The sequence below is a fragment of the Octopus bimaculoides genome, chromosome 11 (assembly GCF_046866305.1).
Source record: "Octopus bimaculoides isolate indiv1 chromosome 11, ASM4686630v1, whole genome shotgun sequence".
NCBI lineage: Eukaryota > Metazoa > Mollusca > Cephalopoda > Octopoda > Octopodidae > Octopus > Octopus bimaculoides.
Window position 1 is genome coordinate 62,549,431 of NC_142938.1, and position 18,811 is coordinate 62,568,241.

Below are 18,811 nucleotides of genomic sequence, written 5' to 3' on the forward strand. Positions count from 1 at the left end.
CTCTACCAGACGGAGAAGGGTGGAGGTGCTGTGTGAATTCGGGGAGACGGTCGAGGAAGTATTGGAGAGTTAAGAGACCCTCGTTGTGGGGAATCACCGTGTATAGGGAGTTGATGTCCAAGGTGAAGAGGAAATGTGAGGGAAGAGGAGGAGAGAAGGAACTGAAAGGGAGGGTGTCACGGATGTGGGAGGAGAGGGGTGGGTGAAGGGTTGAGGAGGCGGTGGAGTTTTCAATTTGTTGTGTGCGTGATGAAATTGTAGAGTTGGTGGTTGAGATCAAGAAGGAAGCAGAGAATAGGTTGGGTGAAGGGTGGAAAGCAGGGGGAGGAAAGGAGAAGGTAAGCTTGCCGGAGCTGGTGGTCGATGGAGTGAAGAGAGATTGGGTGGAACGGATGAGGAGGCGGGAAGTTCGGGCGAGAGTGGGCTCGATGCGGAAGCCACGGGGTGTAATGTGATGACGGAGGCAACGGCTGAGGAAAGAGAGATGGCTAGAGCGGTGAGTTATTTTAAAAAGCAAATGGGAGAGTTTTTTTTAGCGGGTTGCAGGCATTGAGGAGGAAAGTCGGAAAGAAAACGGAATAGAAGAGAGTGGAGCTACTGGAGGAAAGAATGGATGTCAGGCATGGTGAGAGGGTGTGAATGTCGGTGTAGGTGTGGCTAGTGGCGAGAAAAAGGAAAAGAGAAAGGGGGAAAGGAAGGCGAGTGGAAGTAGAACTGGTGATAGGTCGAGAGAAGACGAGTTAAAGAGGAAAAGTCACTGACAAAATATAATGATTCACAATCAAGGTGCAGAAATGGCTTATTCCGAATTGACAAGGTTATGTAATCCGATGGTAGAAAGAATTCCGCGAATTAGGTATCCAAGACCGAAGATACCTTAGTTAAATGAAAGTTACGTAGTTGTTAAGGAATCTCAAGTTAACTCGTTGGAGATATAATTTTAAATGAATGGTGAAGCCGGAAGAACGTGGTGAAAAACAAAATAGAAAAACATATGTATGAAGAAATAAAATGGTCGGTGATAAAAGTGAAAGGTTAAAAATATGGGCGTGGGCAATTATTGATAAGAATAAAGAAAAGGACAGGGGAAAAGGGGGAATTTAGGTTAGATTGGTGTCGACTGAGGGAAAATCGTTGTGAATATTAAGCTGGGGTCATTTTACAATGTCAACGGTAAATAAATATATTGTCGCACCCATACAGAATCAAAAGAAAAGAAAAGAATTTTTGGAAGTGAAATGGTCAAGAATGAGAAGGCGTCATTTTCCTTTATTTTCTAGAACGTAACTTTTATGTGATCCACAAGCAGTATATTGATACATTCAAGAAGTTTAGAGAGGCCGTTAGGAGGAAGAGGCAAAAATAAGAATCTGAAAACGATCCACATTCGCCATAACAATGTGCGACTGCACATACATTTGGCAACAAATCAAGCAATCGGTAAACTGAGTTGGTCAGTGGTCTGTCAACCACTGTACATCTTGGATCTTATGCGCCCCATCTCACCGAATTCCAACAGTTCAGTTCAGTGAGGGACAATGATCGGAAACGATCTGATGACACAGGCGTCACCAAACTATGGTATGCGTGCTGGATCCGGCTCGCGCGGTAAGTTCATCCAGTCCGTCGCCGCACTGTACCTTTTGTGTAAGTACCTGCATTGAGAGTTCATTCCTGCAACGATCGTGTTTTAATTTGCATTGCTGTGTTTAAACATTCTCTTCGTGAGAATTCATGAGAATGTTTGCTGAAAATGATTCTGCCACTCGTACAAGTTACAAAATAGTGCATAAGATAGCAGAGCGTAGAATACCGTTTACTGACGGTGACTTCATCAAAGAGTGTATGATGGAGGCAGCAAATGACTTTTGTCCAGAGAAAGCCGATTTGTTTGAAAGTATCAGCCTTTCAGCAAGTTCAGTTGAGCAGAGAACAAAAGAACTTGGAGAGAACATAGTGCTGCAGATACGAAAAAAGCTTGGAACTTCTTGTGGTATTATCTGGTGCTGGATGAGTCTATTGATCTCTCTTGTACATCACATCTCGTCTTCTTTCGTGGTGTTAATTCGGACTTTCAGATAACAGAAGATTTTTGCATCCTTTGCAGTATGCACAGAACAACAACTGGAGAAGACATTTTCATGGTAGTTCAGAAACCTTTGCAAGAATATAACCTTCAGTGGAATCAGCTTCGATGTGTAACGGTTGATGGAGGAAAAGACATGGCTGAAATGAGGAAGGGTCTGGTGGAGCAGATCAGGACTAAGTTGGAAGATCTTCAATTCCCGGGCGCTCTGTTTATACACCGCATTACATATCAGCAAGTACTCTGGGGGCAAGACTTAGACATTTCTTGCGTTAACTTCATTCGGAGTCATGCCCTTAATCACCGCCGGTTCGAGGCTTTTCTTGAAGAAATTGATTCTGAATTCTGTGACTTGCCTTATCACACACCAGTGAGGTGGCTCAGCTGCGGTAAAGTCCTGTTTCGTTTTTATAAGTTCCAAAGAGAAAAATATCTATTTCTAAACCGAAAAGGATAAAGCTGATCCACTTCTGTCTGATTCTACTTGGCTGTCAAAGTTGTCGTTTTTGGTTGACATCACATCCACCATGAATGAATTGAACTTGAAAATTCAGGGAAAGGATAACCTTATTTGTGATCTCTACAGAATTATCAAAGGATTACGGAGAAAGCTATCATTGTTTGAAGCACAACTGGAAGGAGGAAACTTCTCTCATTTTCAGTGTTTCAAAGAGTTTCGCGCTGGAATCGCAGAAGATGGCAACCTTGAATTTTATGGCTTAAATAAGCAGTTTTTTTTTAGAGATTTTTAGATCTCGACAGAATTGAAAGTTTCAAAATCCGTTTGATTGTAGCCTTGATGACGTACCAGTCGAACTACAGTTGGTGCTCACTGATTTGCAAGCAAATGAAGCAGAGAAGGAAGACTTGTAGAATTTTATTACTGCTTACCTGATGAAATTTCAAAATTGAAGAAATTTGCCTCTGGCATGGCATCAGTGTTTGGAACAACTTATGTCTATGAGTAAACATTACCAGCACACAAAAACATGTACTATCTTATATATTAAAAGGCAAGTTGTCTGTGTGTTGCGTGAACCACTTCTACTCATACAATTTTCAACTGAGTTTCACCAAATTTGACATGTGTGCTCTCTTTGACTTAGAACGCGTTTTCTTATAATTTTTTCCTCGAAATTCCTCACCCCTAACATAAATAGACTATTCTCAATTCGCCTAGGATTTGAACCCACCTCATCTATGCAATGGTACGCGTACAATTTTCAGCGTACCTCTCCAAGAAAATGACGCCTAATTTTTTTTTTTTTAATTATGGAAATAGCAAGTATATCCAAAATAAATCAAGTATGCAAAAAATTACGAAGAATCATCTACTTTTAATATTTTATACTAAAAAATAAAACACGGAAAACAGGCACTCGTGAATATTGTTGTTGGCACTCTGTCGCTTACGACAACGAGGGTTCCAGTTGATCTGATCAACAGAACAGCCTGCTCGTGAAATTAACGTGCAAGTGGCTGAGCACTCCACAGACACGTGTACCCTTAACGTAGTTCTCGGGGATATTCAGCGTGACACAGAGTGTGACAAGGCTGGCCCTTTGAATTACAGGCACAACCGAATCAGGAAGTAAGAGTGAGAGAAAGTTGTGGTGAAAGAGTACAGCAGGGTTCGCCACCATCCCCTGCCGAAGCCTCGTGGAGCTTTAGGTGCTTTCACTCAACAAACACTCACAATGCCCGGTCTGGGAATCGAAACCGCGAGTCCCCTGCCCTAACCACTGGGCCATTGCGCTTCCACACTCGTGAATATTAAAAAAAAAAAAACACAAAGCTTAATTCAGTTCAATTAAAAAGCATGGGTAAACAACACATTGTAAACCACACTGTAATTTGCAAAAAAAATTATCTGCATGCAGGGTATGCATTGCCATTCCAAAGCCTTCTTATTTATTTATTTTTGTGTGTATGCACTGTGCTACACATACTGCTTTTTCTCACCGTACAAAGTCTTTCTTGCTGTGCAAGGTATGATACTTTTGTTTGATTTGTAATGTGTGAAAGACCTTGCATTATTATAGCATTGAGCTTGTGGATTAATGACAGCAATGGTGTGGTTGTGCACTGGGGTAATAGCATTGGTTAGTGCTGTATGAGAACTAGAAGTCTTTTTTTAATTTCTTTTGCTAGATTCATCATGGATAAAAACAAAATTGGGGGGGGGGAGGGTTGTTGTCTGGAGTTAGTATGTTTACACTGTTGAATTATAGTTACAGTTATATGGTTTGTAGCTGTTGCTTTTACATTAGATATCTGGCTGACTTCTGGACTTTGGTGAAAGTCTGGACCAACACTATCACTATAAGGTATGTTTCTACTGAGGATTTGATGGTGGTTTGAAATCATGCTTTTAATAATGCATTGAGTCCCCGAAAGATGAGTGAAGGAATAGCCACACATCAGCCCTTTGAATACTGCCAAACCATTCAGCCAACATAGAAAATGGGTGTTAAATGATGATGAAATCAAAAACTGGGCTTTGATATATTTTAAATTACGGAATTAAAAATAATTCCATGAACTCTTATCTCTGATTTAGTGTAATGATAATCTATAATATATTTGACCCAGGATTTCAACTTGTATGAATAGTTTCCTTGTTAAAGATAAAACAATCTATGTATATAGAACTGACAGCTGGTATTTGCTGAACTGCTTCCTAAACACAGCTTAGATATTAATCCTTTTTAATTTACTACATAGGTACATACATACATGTATATAATTCCTGTGATTACATGTTTTTTTTTTTATTGCAGCATGGATAGAAATGGTTCATTTCTTAAATATAACTTTTGTATACCAGGATTTTTTTTCCTTTTGTCAATAATGTCCTCACAATGAAGTAGGTGGAAAAACCTGTCTTTTAATTAGTGGTTAGCCGGAGTAGAGTTAAATGCTATGTTTAAGGACACAGGTCTGCTCCCTTAATGTCACAGGTATTGTGCTTCTTACAGCAGAATTCTTTTCCAAAGTAAGTAAATACCACAAATAGGGAAAGATGAAAAGTTGGCCAAACTTCCTGCAATCACTCATCATAATTATTTGTAAACAATAAGCATTTTTTCTAGACTTAAAATCTAAATATTAGGAGTGTGAAGTACACAAAAAAATTGCAATTTTTTACCAAGAGTCTTTAGGATTAGAGGTTCATTGATTATGAGTACTTTTCCTATTATTGAGTACAGTAATTATATCAGTACTTACTTAATATGGACAGAGAATTTTTATCTATTTATTAGAAAATTAGTGAATGAATTAATACATTAATGAAGCAGGTGTAATTGTTGATCAGTGGACTGTAAGGATGGTTATCACAACCTTAGGGAGAAATATACCAGTAAAAATTTATTGGAAAGGGACATGGAATCAGATGGCAAAAATGTAACAAAAACTAAATGTTTTACACAAGAAATTTTTTTGCAAAAGGAAACAATCTCCAAATTCCTCGCCATTTTTGTTCTCCTTTTGCTATTTCAAATGTTCACTGATCAACTGTTACACCTGTATCACAAATGTGATAGTTTATTTATAAATCTTTTAAGTAAATCAAAATAAAAAATACTAGCTGTCAATCATTGGAAAATGTATCTATTAACCCTATGCTGGTGGCATGTAAAAAGCACCCACTACACTTTTGGAATGGTTGGTGTTAGGAAAGGTATCCAGTCATAGAAACCATGCCAAATCAGGTTGAAACCTGGTGCAGCTCCCCAACTTACCAGTTTTCAGTCGAACTATCCGAGTCATGCCAGTACGGAATGATGATGATGACTGTCCAAGCTAAGTGATGTGAATTAATATCACTTACCATAATGTTCAGTTTTCTATTTCAGTGGTAATGTATTACACATTTGGCACAATTACCATCAACCTTTGGTACAGAAGGCCAGAATGCAATAACTTACTCTTTTACTTGTTTCAGTCATTTGACTGTGGCCATGCTGGAGCACCACCTTTAGTCGAGCAAGTCGACCCCAGGACTTATTCTTTGGATGCCTAGTACTTATTCTACCAACCTCTTTTGCCGAACCGCTAAGTTACGGGGATGTTGAAGGGACAAACACAGACACACAAACATATACACACACATACATATATATATATATATATATATATATATATATACATATATACGACAGGCTTCTTTCAGTTTCCGTCTACCAAATCCACTCACAAGGCTTTGGTCGGCCCAAGGCTATAGTAGAAGACACTTGCCCAAGGTGCCACGCAGTGGGACTGAACCCAGAACCATGTGGTTGGTAAGCAAGCTACTAACCACACAGCCACTCCAACCGATAAGGTTAAATTATAAATACTATCATTGAAATCTGAACATAAACTGAACCAAATAAATACTTCTGTTCCTGATATATTGTAATTATTATAATGAATGATCACTTTATGTGGTTCTATTGAAAGAAATATTCAATAATGAAAGTACGTCAACTGAAGTACAATAAAAATGCTTGCATTCTGCATTATATCTTTTATATCCTTTCATACTAGTTTACTTTTCACTAGATGAATTTACAGCTGGTACATATTTACAGCTTACACCAGTAAAGTTCAAAAGTCACTTTTGATTTGCTTTTTATTTTGAGAAGCAAATGTTTCCAATGTATTTTTAGACAGCAACTATAATAAATCTGACTAAACACTTCTTTTCACTGTATCTAATAGTAATAATAAGAGACAGTATCATACTTGAAAGATATTTTCCAGGCCTTCGCAGCTCATAATTAGTGATGCACATTATATACAAGTGCATATTATATACAAATGAATACAGTAATTCAACCATTATAAAATTCCTTTTCAGTTATATTTGAAAAGAGTAAGGAAAATTGGAATTGATAAATTCAAAGACAATTGAAAAAATACAACACGCCCCCAAAAAGAACACAAAGATTTATTCCTCATATATTTTTTAAATTATTTAAATTAACAAGGCTTTTTTATCTTTGGAAAGCTTCCATCTCCCTCTTTCTCTCTCTCTCCCTTTGTTTATGAATCTCTCCTGTTATGGTATCCCGGTATCCTGTTATGCAGACCATGTAGAAGAAATTTACCAGCCATTGATTGTGTGGTTTCATAGAAGTATTTTAGAGATTTGATCACATTAATAATGATACAGTCGGTCAAGATTTCTTCAAACTGAACAGTTTGCCAGTGACTGGGCAAATATTGGGGTTTTTAGCACAATGGATGTGTGAGATGATTCCATTTGGATAACGCAAGAATGTCGAATCTGAGAAGGAACGTTTGCAAACTGCACACAGCCTATAAGTATTGAAAAAGAATAAGAAAATTTTTTTAATGGTTTTTCACATATTGGCACACAAATTTGTAAGGGAGTTTCTTTTATTTTGATTCCATCAATTGATTAAATAAAACCTCCAAGATATTTTGGTACTTATTCATTAAGCCAGGGACGTAAACCAGTCACAAAAAATCTCTGGTTGTTTGAACTACTAAAAATTGCAACCAAATCTCCCTCAGTTCAAAATATATCATGTATATGCATGTATGTGTGTTTACGTGTTTGCATCTCCTTGTCTTGTCATTGAATGAATGTTGAAAATGAAGACTATTCTTTTCCAATATTTTGTGTAAATATGTCTAGCTATGAGGAAATATTACTTTGCCTAGGAAACATGTAAAAGTTGGCAACAGGAAGAGCATCCAGCTGTACAAAATTTGCTTCTACAAACTTTATCTGACCCATGCAAGCATGGAAAAGTGTATGTCAAAAATGAAGATGATATATCCAGAACTATATTATCCAATGTGTCCTTCCTTTTTTTTTAAGGTGGTTGTGGAGCAACTGATTTTGAGAGTGATTTGCCTGCTATTTCAAGAAGATGGGTGGAGTAACCATGTAAAAGTTCTCACATTGGCTCATATATGAGGTAGACAGCAATGGGGAGAGACAGACCTGCAGAGAAAGAGAGGGAGAGACAAACCTGCAGAGAAAGAGAGGGAGAGACAGAACTGCAGAGAAAGAGAGGGAGAGAGAGGGGTCGAGAGAGAGACAGAGAGGGGTCGAGAGAGAGACAGAGAGGCCGAGAGAGAGACAGAGAGGTCGAGAGAGGGACAGAGAGGTCGAGAGAGAGGCAGAGAGGTCGAGGGAGAGGCAGAGAGGTCAAGGGATAGGCAGAGAGGTCGAGGGACAGGCAGAGAGGTCGAGGGAGAGACAGAAAGGTCGAGAGAGAGACAGACAGGTCGAGAGAGAGACAGACAGGTTGAGAGAGAGGCAGAGAGGTCGAGAGAGAGACAGAGAGGTCGAGGGAGAGACAGAGAGGTCGAGAGAGAGACAGAGAGGTTGAAAGAGAGGCAGAGAGGTCGAGAGAGAGGCAGAGAGGTTGAGAGAGAGATAGAGAGGTCGAGGGAGAGGCAGAGAGGTCGAAGGAGAGACAGAGAGGTCGAGAGAGAGACAGACAGGTCGAGAGAGAGACAGACAGGTTGAGAGAGAGGCAGAGAGGTCGAGAGAGAGACAGAGAGGTCGAGGGAGAGACAGAGAGGTCGAGAGAGAGACAGAGAGGTTGAAAGAGAGGCAGAGAGGTCGAGAGAGAGGCAGAGAGGTTGAGAGAGAGATAGAGAGGTCGAGGGAGAGGCAGAGAGGTCGAAGGAGAGACAGAGAGGTCGAGGGAGAGGCAGAGAGGTCGAGAGAGAGTCAGAGAGGTCGAGAGATAGACAGAGAGGTTGAGAGAAAGGCAGAGAGGTCGAGAGAGAGACAGATGTCGAGAGAGAAACAGAGAGGTCGAGAGAGAGACAGATGTCGAGAGAGAGACAGAGAGGTCGAGAGAGAGACAGATGTCGAGAGAGAGACAGAGAGGTCGAGAGAGAGACAGATGTCGAGAGAGAGACAGAGAGGTTGAGAGAGAGGCAGAGAGGTCGAGAGAGAGACAGAGAGGTCGAGAGAGAGACAGATGTCGAGAGAGAGACAGAGAGGTCGAGAGAGAGACAGATGTCGAGAGAGAGACAGAGAGGTCGAGAGAGAGACAGAGAGGTCGAGGGATAGGCGGGGAGGTCGAGGGAGAGGCGGAGAGGTCGAGGGAGAGACGGAGAGGTCGAGAGAGAGGCAGAGAGGTCGAGACAGAGACAGACAGGTCAAGAGAGAGGCAGAGAGGTCGAGGGAGAGGCAGAGAGGTCGAGGGAGAGAGGTCGAGGGAGAGGCAGAGAGGTCGAGGGAGAGAGGTCGAGGGAGAGACAGAGAGGTCGAGGGAGAAACAGAGAGGTCGAGAGGGAGAGACAGAGAGGTCGAGAGGGAGAGACAGAGAGGTCGAGAGAGAGACAGAGAGGTCGAGAGATAGACAGAGAGGTCGAGAGAGAGACAGTGAGGTCGAGAGAGAGACAGAGAGGTCGAGGGAGAGACAGAGAGGTCGAGGGAGAGACAGAGAGGTCGATGGATAGGCAGAGAGGTCGAGGTAGAGACAGAGAGGTCGAGACAGAGACAGAGAGGTCGAGAGAGAGACAGAGAGGTCGAGGGAGAGATAGAGAGGTCAAGAGAGAGAGACGGAGAGGTCGAGAGAGAGACGGAGAGGTCGAGAGAGAGACGGAGAGGTCGAGAGAGAGACGGAGAGGTCGAGGGAGAGGCGGAGAGGTCGAAGGAGAGGCAGAGAGGTCGAAGGAGAGTCAGAGAGGTCGAAGGAGAGACAGAGAGGTCGAGGGAGAGACAGAGAGAGTCAGAGAGGTCGAGAGAGAGTCAGAGAGATCGAGAGAGAGACAGTGAGGTCGAGGGAGAGACAGAGAGGTCGAGAGAGAGACAGAGAGGTCGAGAGATAGGCAGGGAGGTCGAGAGAGAGGCAGAGAGGTCGAGAGAGAGGCAGAGAGGTCGAGAGAGAGACAGAGAGGTCGAGAGAGAGGCATAGAGGTGGAGAGAGAGACATAGTGGTGGAGAGAGAGACAGAGGGGTCGAGAGATAGGCAGAGAGGTCGAAAGGGAGACAGAGAGGTCGAGAGAGAGACAGAGAGGTCGAGAGAGAATCAGAGAGGTCGAGAGATAGACAGAGAGGTCGAGAGAGAGACAGTGAGGTCGAGGGAGAGACAGTGAGGTCGAGGGAGAGACAGAGAGGTCGAGGGAGAGACAGAGAGGTCGAGGGATAGGCAGAGAGATCGAGGGAGAGACAGAGAGGTCGAGAGAGAGGCAGAGAGGTCGAGACAGAGACAGACAGGTCGAGAGAGAGACAGACAGGTCGAGGGAGAGACAGAGAGGTCGAGGGAGAGGCAGAGAGGTCGAGAGAGAGGCAGAGAGGTCGAGAGAGAGGCAGAGAGGTCGAGAGAGAGGCAGAGAGGTCGAGAGAGAGACAGAGAGGTCGAGAGAGAGACATAGAGGTGGAGAGAGAGACAGAGGGGTCGAGAGATAGGCAGAGAGGTCGAGAGAGAGACAGAGAGGTCGAGAGAGAATCAGAGAGGTCGAGAGAGAATCAGAGAGGTCGAGAGATAGACAGAGAGGTCGAGAGAGAGACAGTGAGGTCGAGGGAGAGACAGAGAAGTCGAGGGAGAGGCAGAGAGATCGAGGGAGAGACAGAGAGGTCGAGAGAGAGGCAGAGAGGTCGAGACAGAGACAGACAGGTCGAGAGAGAGACAGACAGGTCGAGGGAGAGACAGACAGGTCGAGGGAGAGACAGAGTGGTCGAGGGAGAGGCAGAGAGGTCGAGAGAGAGGCAGAGAGGTCGAGAGAGAGACAGAGAGGTCGAGAGAGAGACAGAGAGGTCGAGAGAGAGACATAGAGGTGGAGAGAGAGACAGAGGGGTCGAGAGAGAGACATAGAGGTGGAGAGAGAGACAGAGGGGTCGAGAGAGAGACAGAGGGGTCGAGAGATAGGCAGAGGGGTCGAGAGATAGGCAGAGAGGTCGAGAGAGAGGCAGAGAGGTCGAGAGAGAGACAGAGAGGTCGAGGGAGAGGCAGAGAGGTCGAAGGAGAGACAAAAGGTCGAGAGAGAGACAGAGAGGTCGAGAGAGAGTCAGAGAGGTCGAGAGATAGACAGAGAGGTCGAGAGTGAGACAGTGAGGTCGAGGGAGAGACAGAGAGGTCGATGGAGAGACAGAGAGATCGAGAGAGAGACAGAGAGGTCGAGAGAGAGGCAGAGAGGTCGAGACAGAGACAGACAGGTCGAGAGAGAGACAGACAGGTCGATGGAGAGGCAGAGAGGTTGAGAGAGAGGCAGAGAGGTTGAGAGAGAGGCAGAGAGGTCGAAAGAGAGACAGAGAGGTCGAGAGAGAGACAGAGAGGTCGAGAGAGAGACAGAGAGGTCGAGGGAGAGACAGAGAGGTCGAGGGAGAGACAGAGAGGTCGAGGGAGAGACAGAGAGGTCGAGAGAGAGACAGAGAGGTCGAAAGAGAGACAGATGTTGAGAGAGAGACAGAGAGGTCGAGGGAGAGACAGAGAGGTAGAGAGAGGGGTCGAGAGAGAGACAGAGGGGTCGAGGGAGAGACAGAGAGGTCGAGAGAGAGACAGAGAGGTTCAGAGAGAGACAGAGAGGTCGAGAGAGAGACAGAGAGGTCGAGGGAGAGACAGAGAGGTCGAGGGAGAGGCAGAGAGGTCGAGAGAGAGGCAGAGAGGTCGAGGGAGAGGCAGAGAGGTTGAGAGAGAGACAGAGAGGTCGAGGGAGAGACAGAGAGGTCGAGAGAGAGACAGAGAGGTCGAGGGAAAGACAGAGAGGTCGAGGGAGAGGCAGAGAGGTCGAGGGAGAGACAGAGAGGTCGAGGGAGAGGCAGAGATGTCGAGAGATAGACAGAGAGGTCGAGAGAGAGACAGAGAGGTCGAGAGAGAGACAGAGAGGTCGAGGGAGAGACAGAGAGGTCGAGGGAGAGGCAGAGAGGTCGAGAGAGAGACAGAGAGGTCGAGAGAGAGACAGAGAGGTCGAGGGAGAGACAGAGAGGTCGAGGGAGAGACAGAGAGGTCGAGAGAGGCAGAGAGGTCGAGAGAGAGACAGAGAGGTCGAGGGAAAGACAGAGAGGTCGAGGGAGAGGCAGAGAGGTCGAGGGAGAGGCAGAGAGGTCGAGGGAGAGGCAGAGAGGTCGAGAGAGAGGCAGAGAGGTCTAGAGAGAGACAGAGAGGTCGAGAGAGAGACAGAGAGGTCGAGAGAGAGACAGAGAGGTCGAGGGAGAGACAGAGAGGTCGAGGGAGAGACAGAGAGGTCGAGAGAGAGACAGAGAGGTCGAGAGAGAAGGTAGAGAGAGGTAAAAAGATACAGAGAGAGACGGAGAAAGGGAAAGATAGATGGAGAAAGAGAGAGAGGAGGTAGAGAGGGGAGGTAGAGAGGGGAGGTAGAGAGGGGAGGTAGAGAGGGGAGGTAGAGAGGGGAGGTAGAGAGGGGAGGTAGAGAGGGGAGGTAGAGAGGGGAGGTAGAGAGGGGAGGTAGAGAGAGGTGAGGAGTGAGGAGTAGAGAGAGAGGTGGAGAGGGAAAGATAGAGAGATAGATGGAGAAAGAGAGTGAGAGAGGGGAGGATGGAGAGAGACAGAGAGGAATGGAGAAAGAGAGTGAAATAGAGAGGGGTGGAGAGGCTGAAAGAAAGGTGAAGAGAGAGAGGTGGAGAGGCAGACGTAGAAAAAGAAAGAGTAAAAGAGAGATGGAGAAAGTGAAAGATAAAAGGAGAAAGACAAAGATAAAGGAAAGATAAATTACTGGGAAACTGCTGAGCGGATTTTCACCAAATTTGAAAGAAATATTTATTGTGTAAGTAGCTTGAAATGACAAAAATTTGGTTTGATTATCTTCAAAATTGGCAGACATGTGAATCAAAATATTTCAACTGGGCAGATATTTTGTGAAAGTATTTATTTGCAGCATGTTCTCAGCATAAGAATCTATTACCAGCATGCAAAAACATGTATTATTTCATATATTAAAAGGCAAGTTGTCTGTGTGTTGTGTGAACCACTTCTACTCATACAATTTTCAACTGAGTTTCACCAAATTTGACATGTGTGCTCTCTTTGACTTAGGACACGTTTTCTTATAATTTAATTTTTTCCTCGAAATTCCACGCCCCTAACATAAATAGACTACTTTCAATTCGCCTAGGATTTGAACCCACCACATCTATGCAACAGTGTGCGTACAATTTTCAGCACACCTCTCCTGCCAGCAGCCACCACCATTCCATTCATTCGTCCTCTCGCCATCGAACGTTCGGTTTCTTCCTCACCTGCGGCTACACGCCGTCATCGCTGCCATGCGCCTACACGCCTTTGCTCATGCAGCCAGTATGACCTCGTAGCATGTGCCTTCCATGCTCGCTCACGGGTTCTTCTTTTTTGAAGAAAGAGAGAGAGTGAAAGGGGGGAAGGTAATATGATGAAGATTCTCACCTGTCGTCCGTCATTATGATTGGTTCCTTTTGCAAACTAATAACACAGTGCTTCACAGACAAGTTCTCACAGCGAGCAAGCATACGTTCAATATTCTTTGTCCGTGAGTTGTTAATGCTGCGTCGAATGGATCGTGAGAGAAAGTGAGAAAGAATACTGACAGACCAGTGTTCAGGTAACAGTTGTAAAACCTGCAAAAGAAACAGAGTGGAGGACTCTCCAATATATTAACCAATAAAATAAACACAATAGATAATTGTGAATGTAATCATCTTGAGGTGACTACCTATATGTTGGAGGGTTGATGCTGGTGCCATGTATAAAGCACATGTGCCAATCATCATCGTCATTGTCATCGTTTAACATCCACCTTCCATGCTGGCATGGGTGGAACAGTTTGACAGGAGCTGGCCAGGCAAAAGCCTGCATCAGACTTCTGTGTCTGTTTTGGCAGGATTTTTACAGCTGGATGCCCTTCCCAATACCAACCATCCGGCAGAGTGGGTGCCACATAAAAAGCACCTAGTACAGTCTGTAAAGTGGTTGGCATTATAGGAAGAGTGTCCAGCAGTAGAAACCAAGTCAAATCAGATTGGAGTCTGGTGCAGCTTGCTAACTCTGGTCAAACCATCCAACCCATGCCAGCATGGAAAACAGACATTAAATGATGGTGATGATGATGGACAGTTGTACACGTTCCATCTCTAGGACTAACTGAGGGACATTAATCTAGTGTGACTAAATACAGGAGAACTCAAACACAACCATGCCAGTTTAGAAAACTTATTTAAACAATGTCCTCACATACATGTGGCCACCCATTTCCCTAAACACACAAGCATGGGTCATATGTTATATCAAATAATCCAACTACAAGAATCACATACACTTTTCTCTCTTTTAAGCTAGGGTGGTCATGTATCACTTCTTTAGCAAGACACTTGTTCCTGTCCTGTCATACTTTTACTTCCTTCGATACTACACTTCACTCAGTTGATGGATCTTGTTTTGTGAGTAATTGGTGACCTCACTAGTACTGGTGCTATGCAAAAAGCATACAGTATCGTGTGTAAAGTGGCTGGCATTAGGAAGAACATCCATTAGTAGAAACCATGCCATAGTAGATAATGGAGCTTGGCATAGTCATCTGGCTTGTCAATTCCTGTCAATTCCAGCATGAAAAAAAGACCCTTTAAAAGATGATGGTGATGATGTATGAACAGATCTTGACAAATATACAAATTTCAGTTAATGAACATACAATACACACACACACACACACATTTGAAATATAAACACAAACATATACACACACTACTATATAATTACACATATGTGCCAATAAAGGTGACTCTATAAAGTTGACCAACCTTCCAGAGAAATCAGCCAAATTTAACTCATATATTGCCTTAAAGTGGACAAATTTGAGACAACAAAATTCTAGATATAAAAGTACTAGACAGAATATATTGGTTTCAAATTTTGGCACAAGGCCAACAATTTTGGGGGGAAAGGGTAAGTTTGATTATATTGACCTCAGTGTTCAACAGGTACTTATTCAATCAACCCCAAAAACAGAATTTGAACTCAGAATATAAAACAAATGAAATGCTACTAAGCATTTTGCCCAGGGTGCTAACAATTCTGCCAGGTCACTGCCTTAATGTTAGATATGACATATTAGGAGAGAAAACAAGATGGTCATAGTGGGAACATTCGCTAAACAATGGAAGCAATATCAACACGAAGTAAATTTATGTATAAACATATGCTAATAGACACAGGCATGGCTGTGTGGTAAAAAGGTTGCTTCCCAACCACATGGTTCTGAATTCAATCTCACTGTGTAACACCTTGAACAAGTGTCTTCTACTACACCCTGAGGCTGACCAAAAAATTGTAAATGGATCTAGTAGACGGAACCGTTGACTGAACACTATTCAATTTTTTTTTCTCCGTGTTTTTCTCCTTGTCTCTGTATTCTTTCTGTTGAAGAGCGTAGCTCGAAACGTCAAAGACTTTCCGTATTCCCGAGCATCATACTAATATATACTTTTGTTATTTACACCACCTGTCCTCGTCTGTTGTTATTATTTGTATATTCTCCCGTCATATATATATACACAGGGTGTGGCAGAAGTAACATTTTTTGCATTTAATAACTTTTATAGTATATAAATATTTATTGAGTCATTTTTTATTGAACAGAAATTTGTTGCATTATTTAAGAAAACAAATAATAAACTAACAAAAAAAAATTGGATAAGTTTTAGGAAATAACAAAGAAACTCATTTAGAAAGTAGAAAACTCAAATACAAAAGGGCGTTACTTCTGCCACACCCTGTGTATATATATATATATATATATATATATATTACAGAGATGTACTTGCATACCAAGTGACTTGATCTGAGATTGCACGCTAAAACAAATTCAATGCAGCGTGGAAGGTGTTTATAAGCCATTTAAGAACACATGAAAACTGTTAGATTCACTTCAACATTTAAATTTAATTTGTCAAAATATTTTCATCGCTTTGAAACCACGACTGACAAAATTCCATGCAGCATTTGAGAAAGAAACAGTTGATTCAGTTAGTTCACAGAATTTTGTCAGTGAACAGGTCACGGTTTCAAAGCAACAAAAATATTTTGACAAATTATGTATATATTTGTGTGTGTGCATGTGTCTGTGTTTGTTCCCCCACCATCACTTGACAACTGATGCTGGTGTGTTTAGGTCCCCATAACTTTGTGGTTCAGCAAAAGAGACTGACAGAATTAAGTATTAGGTTTATAAAGAATAAGTCTTGGGATCAATTTCTCCAACTAAAAAACCCTTTAAGGCAGTGTTCCAGCATGGCCACAGTCAAATGGATGAAAGAAGTAAAAATATAAAAGAATGAAAGAAGTAAAAATATAAAAGAATGAAAGAAGTAAAAATATAAAAGAATGAAAGAAGTAAAAATATAAAAGAATGAAAGAATAACTATGGTGACCTAAGTAGTGCTGGTGCCATGAAAGAGCAGCCAGTACACTCTGCAAAATGATTGGCATTAGGAAGGGAATCCAGCCACAGAAACCGTGTCAAGAAAGACATTGGAACACAACACAATTCTTGAACCTGTCATCCTGTTAAACTGTTGAACCCATACCAGTATGGAAGATGGAAGTTAATTGGTAATACACACACACACACACACACATACACAAGGAAACATAATGACAAGTTATAAACCAGTAATTATTGGAACTATTTTGCATATCTATTAGATCTCCTAATTCTTCATCTATCAGTATAATACAGACCTTTATAGAATCAAACTCGGCAACATTGCTGTTTAAAAGAGCAATTGCGGGCGGAATAAGGATGTCTCGTCTCCTGAAAGTAAAAGAACATTTCATTTATTTTGTCTCATTAACTGATGGCAGATTATTTCCTAATATTCTTCTGTAATCTTAACTCCTTTTTCATAGACTCTTTTCCAATTTTAGCTGAATTTCTTACCATATTACATCTATCTTTAAACCAGTGCTGCAAGCCCAAAACAATTAATTGCATTGTGGTTGCTAGAAGTAGCAGCCAAATTTTCTTTAAAAAGTTTGGCCACTACTGTCTTTAAAAAATGCTATTGAAGACAACATTAGATAAAGTAATATTGGTTTAAAATTTTGACACAAGGCCAGCAAGCTTGGGGGAAAGTGTAAGTAGTTGCATTGACCCCCAGTACTCAACTGGTACTTATTGAACTCAGAAGGTAAAGATGGACAAAATGCTGCTAAGCATTTTGCTCAGCATGCTAATAAGTCTACCAGTTCAGCACCTTTAGATAAAATAATATTAAATACATGTTACTTGAAAAAAAGTTATCAGTAGGATTGTCAAGGCTGGAATATTTTGATCATAGGTCTGCTAGATCAAGCCCGATCTGGAGCTGCACCCAGTGTAAGCTTTGGACACACAAAAGGTGCAGCAACATCAGAGGAAGGTTAACAGAGAAACTAACTCTTGGATGTGGAAGGTACATAGGCATAATAAATTCTGAACATGTGTGGAAAATAGACTCCATCAACTGCCAGGGAAAAAGCTAGAGGGAGTAGATAGCTTCTGGTATCTAGGCAACTAGATTAGTAGTGGAGGTGGTTATTCAGAGAGCGAAGCTGTGAGAATAAGATTAGGTTGGGCAAAGCTTTGAGAGCTCCTACTCCTGCTGGTGACAAGGGGCCTCTCTCTCAGAGTGAAAGGCAGATTGTTTGATGCCTGTGTGTGAACAGCTATGCTGCATGACAGTGAAACATGGGTTATAACAGCTGAGGACATGCGTAGGCTTGAGAGTAATGAAGACAGTATACTTCGCTGGATGTACAATGTCAGTGTACATGTTTAACAGAGTGTAAGCATCTTGAAAGAAAAGTTAGGCATAAGAGGAATCAAATGTGGTGTGCAAGAGAGACGACTGCATTGGTATAGTCATGTGATGGCTTTCTGTATTATCTTAGCGATTAGTGGTGTCTAAAATAGTGTCTATCATAAGAGAGGTTTGAGAAGAAAGGAATAAAGGTATAAAGAAATAAATGTATAAAGGATTAAAGGTATAAAAGTATAAAGGAATAAAGGTATAAAAGAATAAAGGTATAAAAGTAAAAAAGCATAGAGGAATAACAGAATAAAGATATAAAGGAATAAAGGTATAAAGGAATAAAGGTATAAAAGTATAAAGGAATAAAGAAATAAAATGATAAAGATATAAAAGTATAGAGGAATAAAGATATAAAGGAAGAAAGGTATAAAGGAAGAAAAGAATAATGGTATAAAATAATGTCTATCATAAGAGAGGTTCAGGAATAAAGGTATAAAAAAACTTACTCATAGCTAGGATCAAGGTAAACACTAAGTAGAATGTGGAAGAGTTTCCTCTTGTAGACAGCATCTTTGGCATTGACCAGGCAATAATTCTCAGCAGCACCATAATCCTTCAGTTTGTGAACTAAAATCTTTAAGGCTTTATCATGTTCTTCCAGCTAAAAGGAAACCAGTAGTTGGCAAAGTTGTGAAAACTTTGGATTGACAGAAACATGCAACATATGCACTCATGAAAGCAAGAAAACCTATTCATTAGAACACACACACACACACACACACACACATTCCTTATATATAAACAAGCATACACATGCACATATGTCCTCTTTAAGCACGTATCCCAAACCACACATCCCTTACATACGAGCCATGAGGGAGCTTCTGTGTTGTCACTCAACCTGCAAAAAGTAGCAACCCAAGTCACCCTAAAATCGTACGCTAATATCTTTTTTTAAAAAAGGAAAGATAGGTAGGTTACGCAAGACAGTCACAATTGCAATAAACAAGAGTCACAATTGTAAT

The 18,811-nt window shown here is 42.0% G+C and overlaps 2 protein-coding genes across 3 annotated transcripts in view; one reads left to right on the forward strand and one right to left on the reverse strand.

Annotated features, from left to right (window-relative positions):
- Nucleotides 1–2,108: 2,108 nt before the first annotated feature.
- On the forward strand, nucleotides 2,109–2,543 carry LOC149133378 (protein ZBED8L-like). The gene has a single exon (XM_089360628.1). The coding sequence runs from the start codon at nucleotides 2,109–2,111 to the stop codon at nucleotides 2,541–2,543; it is 435 nt and encodes a 144-aa protein (XP_089216754.1).
- A 4,458-nt stretch (nucleotides 2,544–7,001) lies between these two features.
- The window catches only part of LOC106883360 (transforming growth factor-beta receptor-associated protein 1), an 83,077-nt gene continuing 71,267 nt past the window's right edge, over nucleotides 7,002–18,811 (reverse strand). For both annotated transcript variants that reach the window (XM_052971885.2, XM_089360211.1), the window contains exons 19-22: nucleotides 18,293–18,447; nucleotides 16,735–16,807; nucleotides 13,426–13,616; nucleotides 7,002–7,390 (exon numbers count right to left, since the gene is read on the reverse strand). In XM_052971885.2, coding sequence (XP_052827845.1) covers nucleotides 7,249–7,390; nucleotides 13,426–13,616; nucleotides 16,735–16,807; nucleotides 18,293–18,447 — 561 coding nt within the window. In that variant the 3' untranslated portion in view covers nucleotides 7,002–7,248. The remainder of the gene's footprint in view (nucleotides 7,391–13,425; nucleotides 13,617–16,734; nucleotides 16,808–18,292; nucleotides 18,448–18,811) is intronic.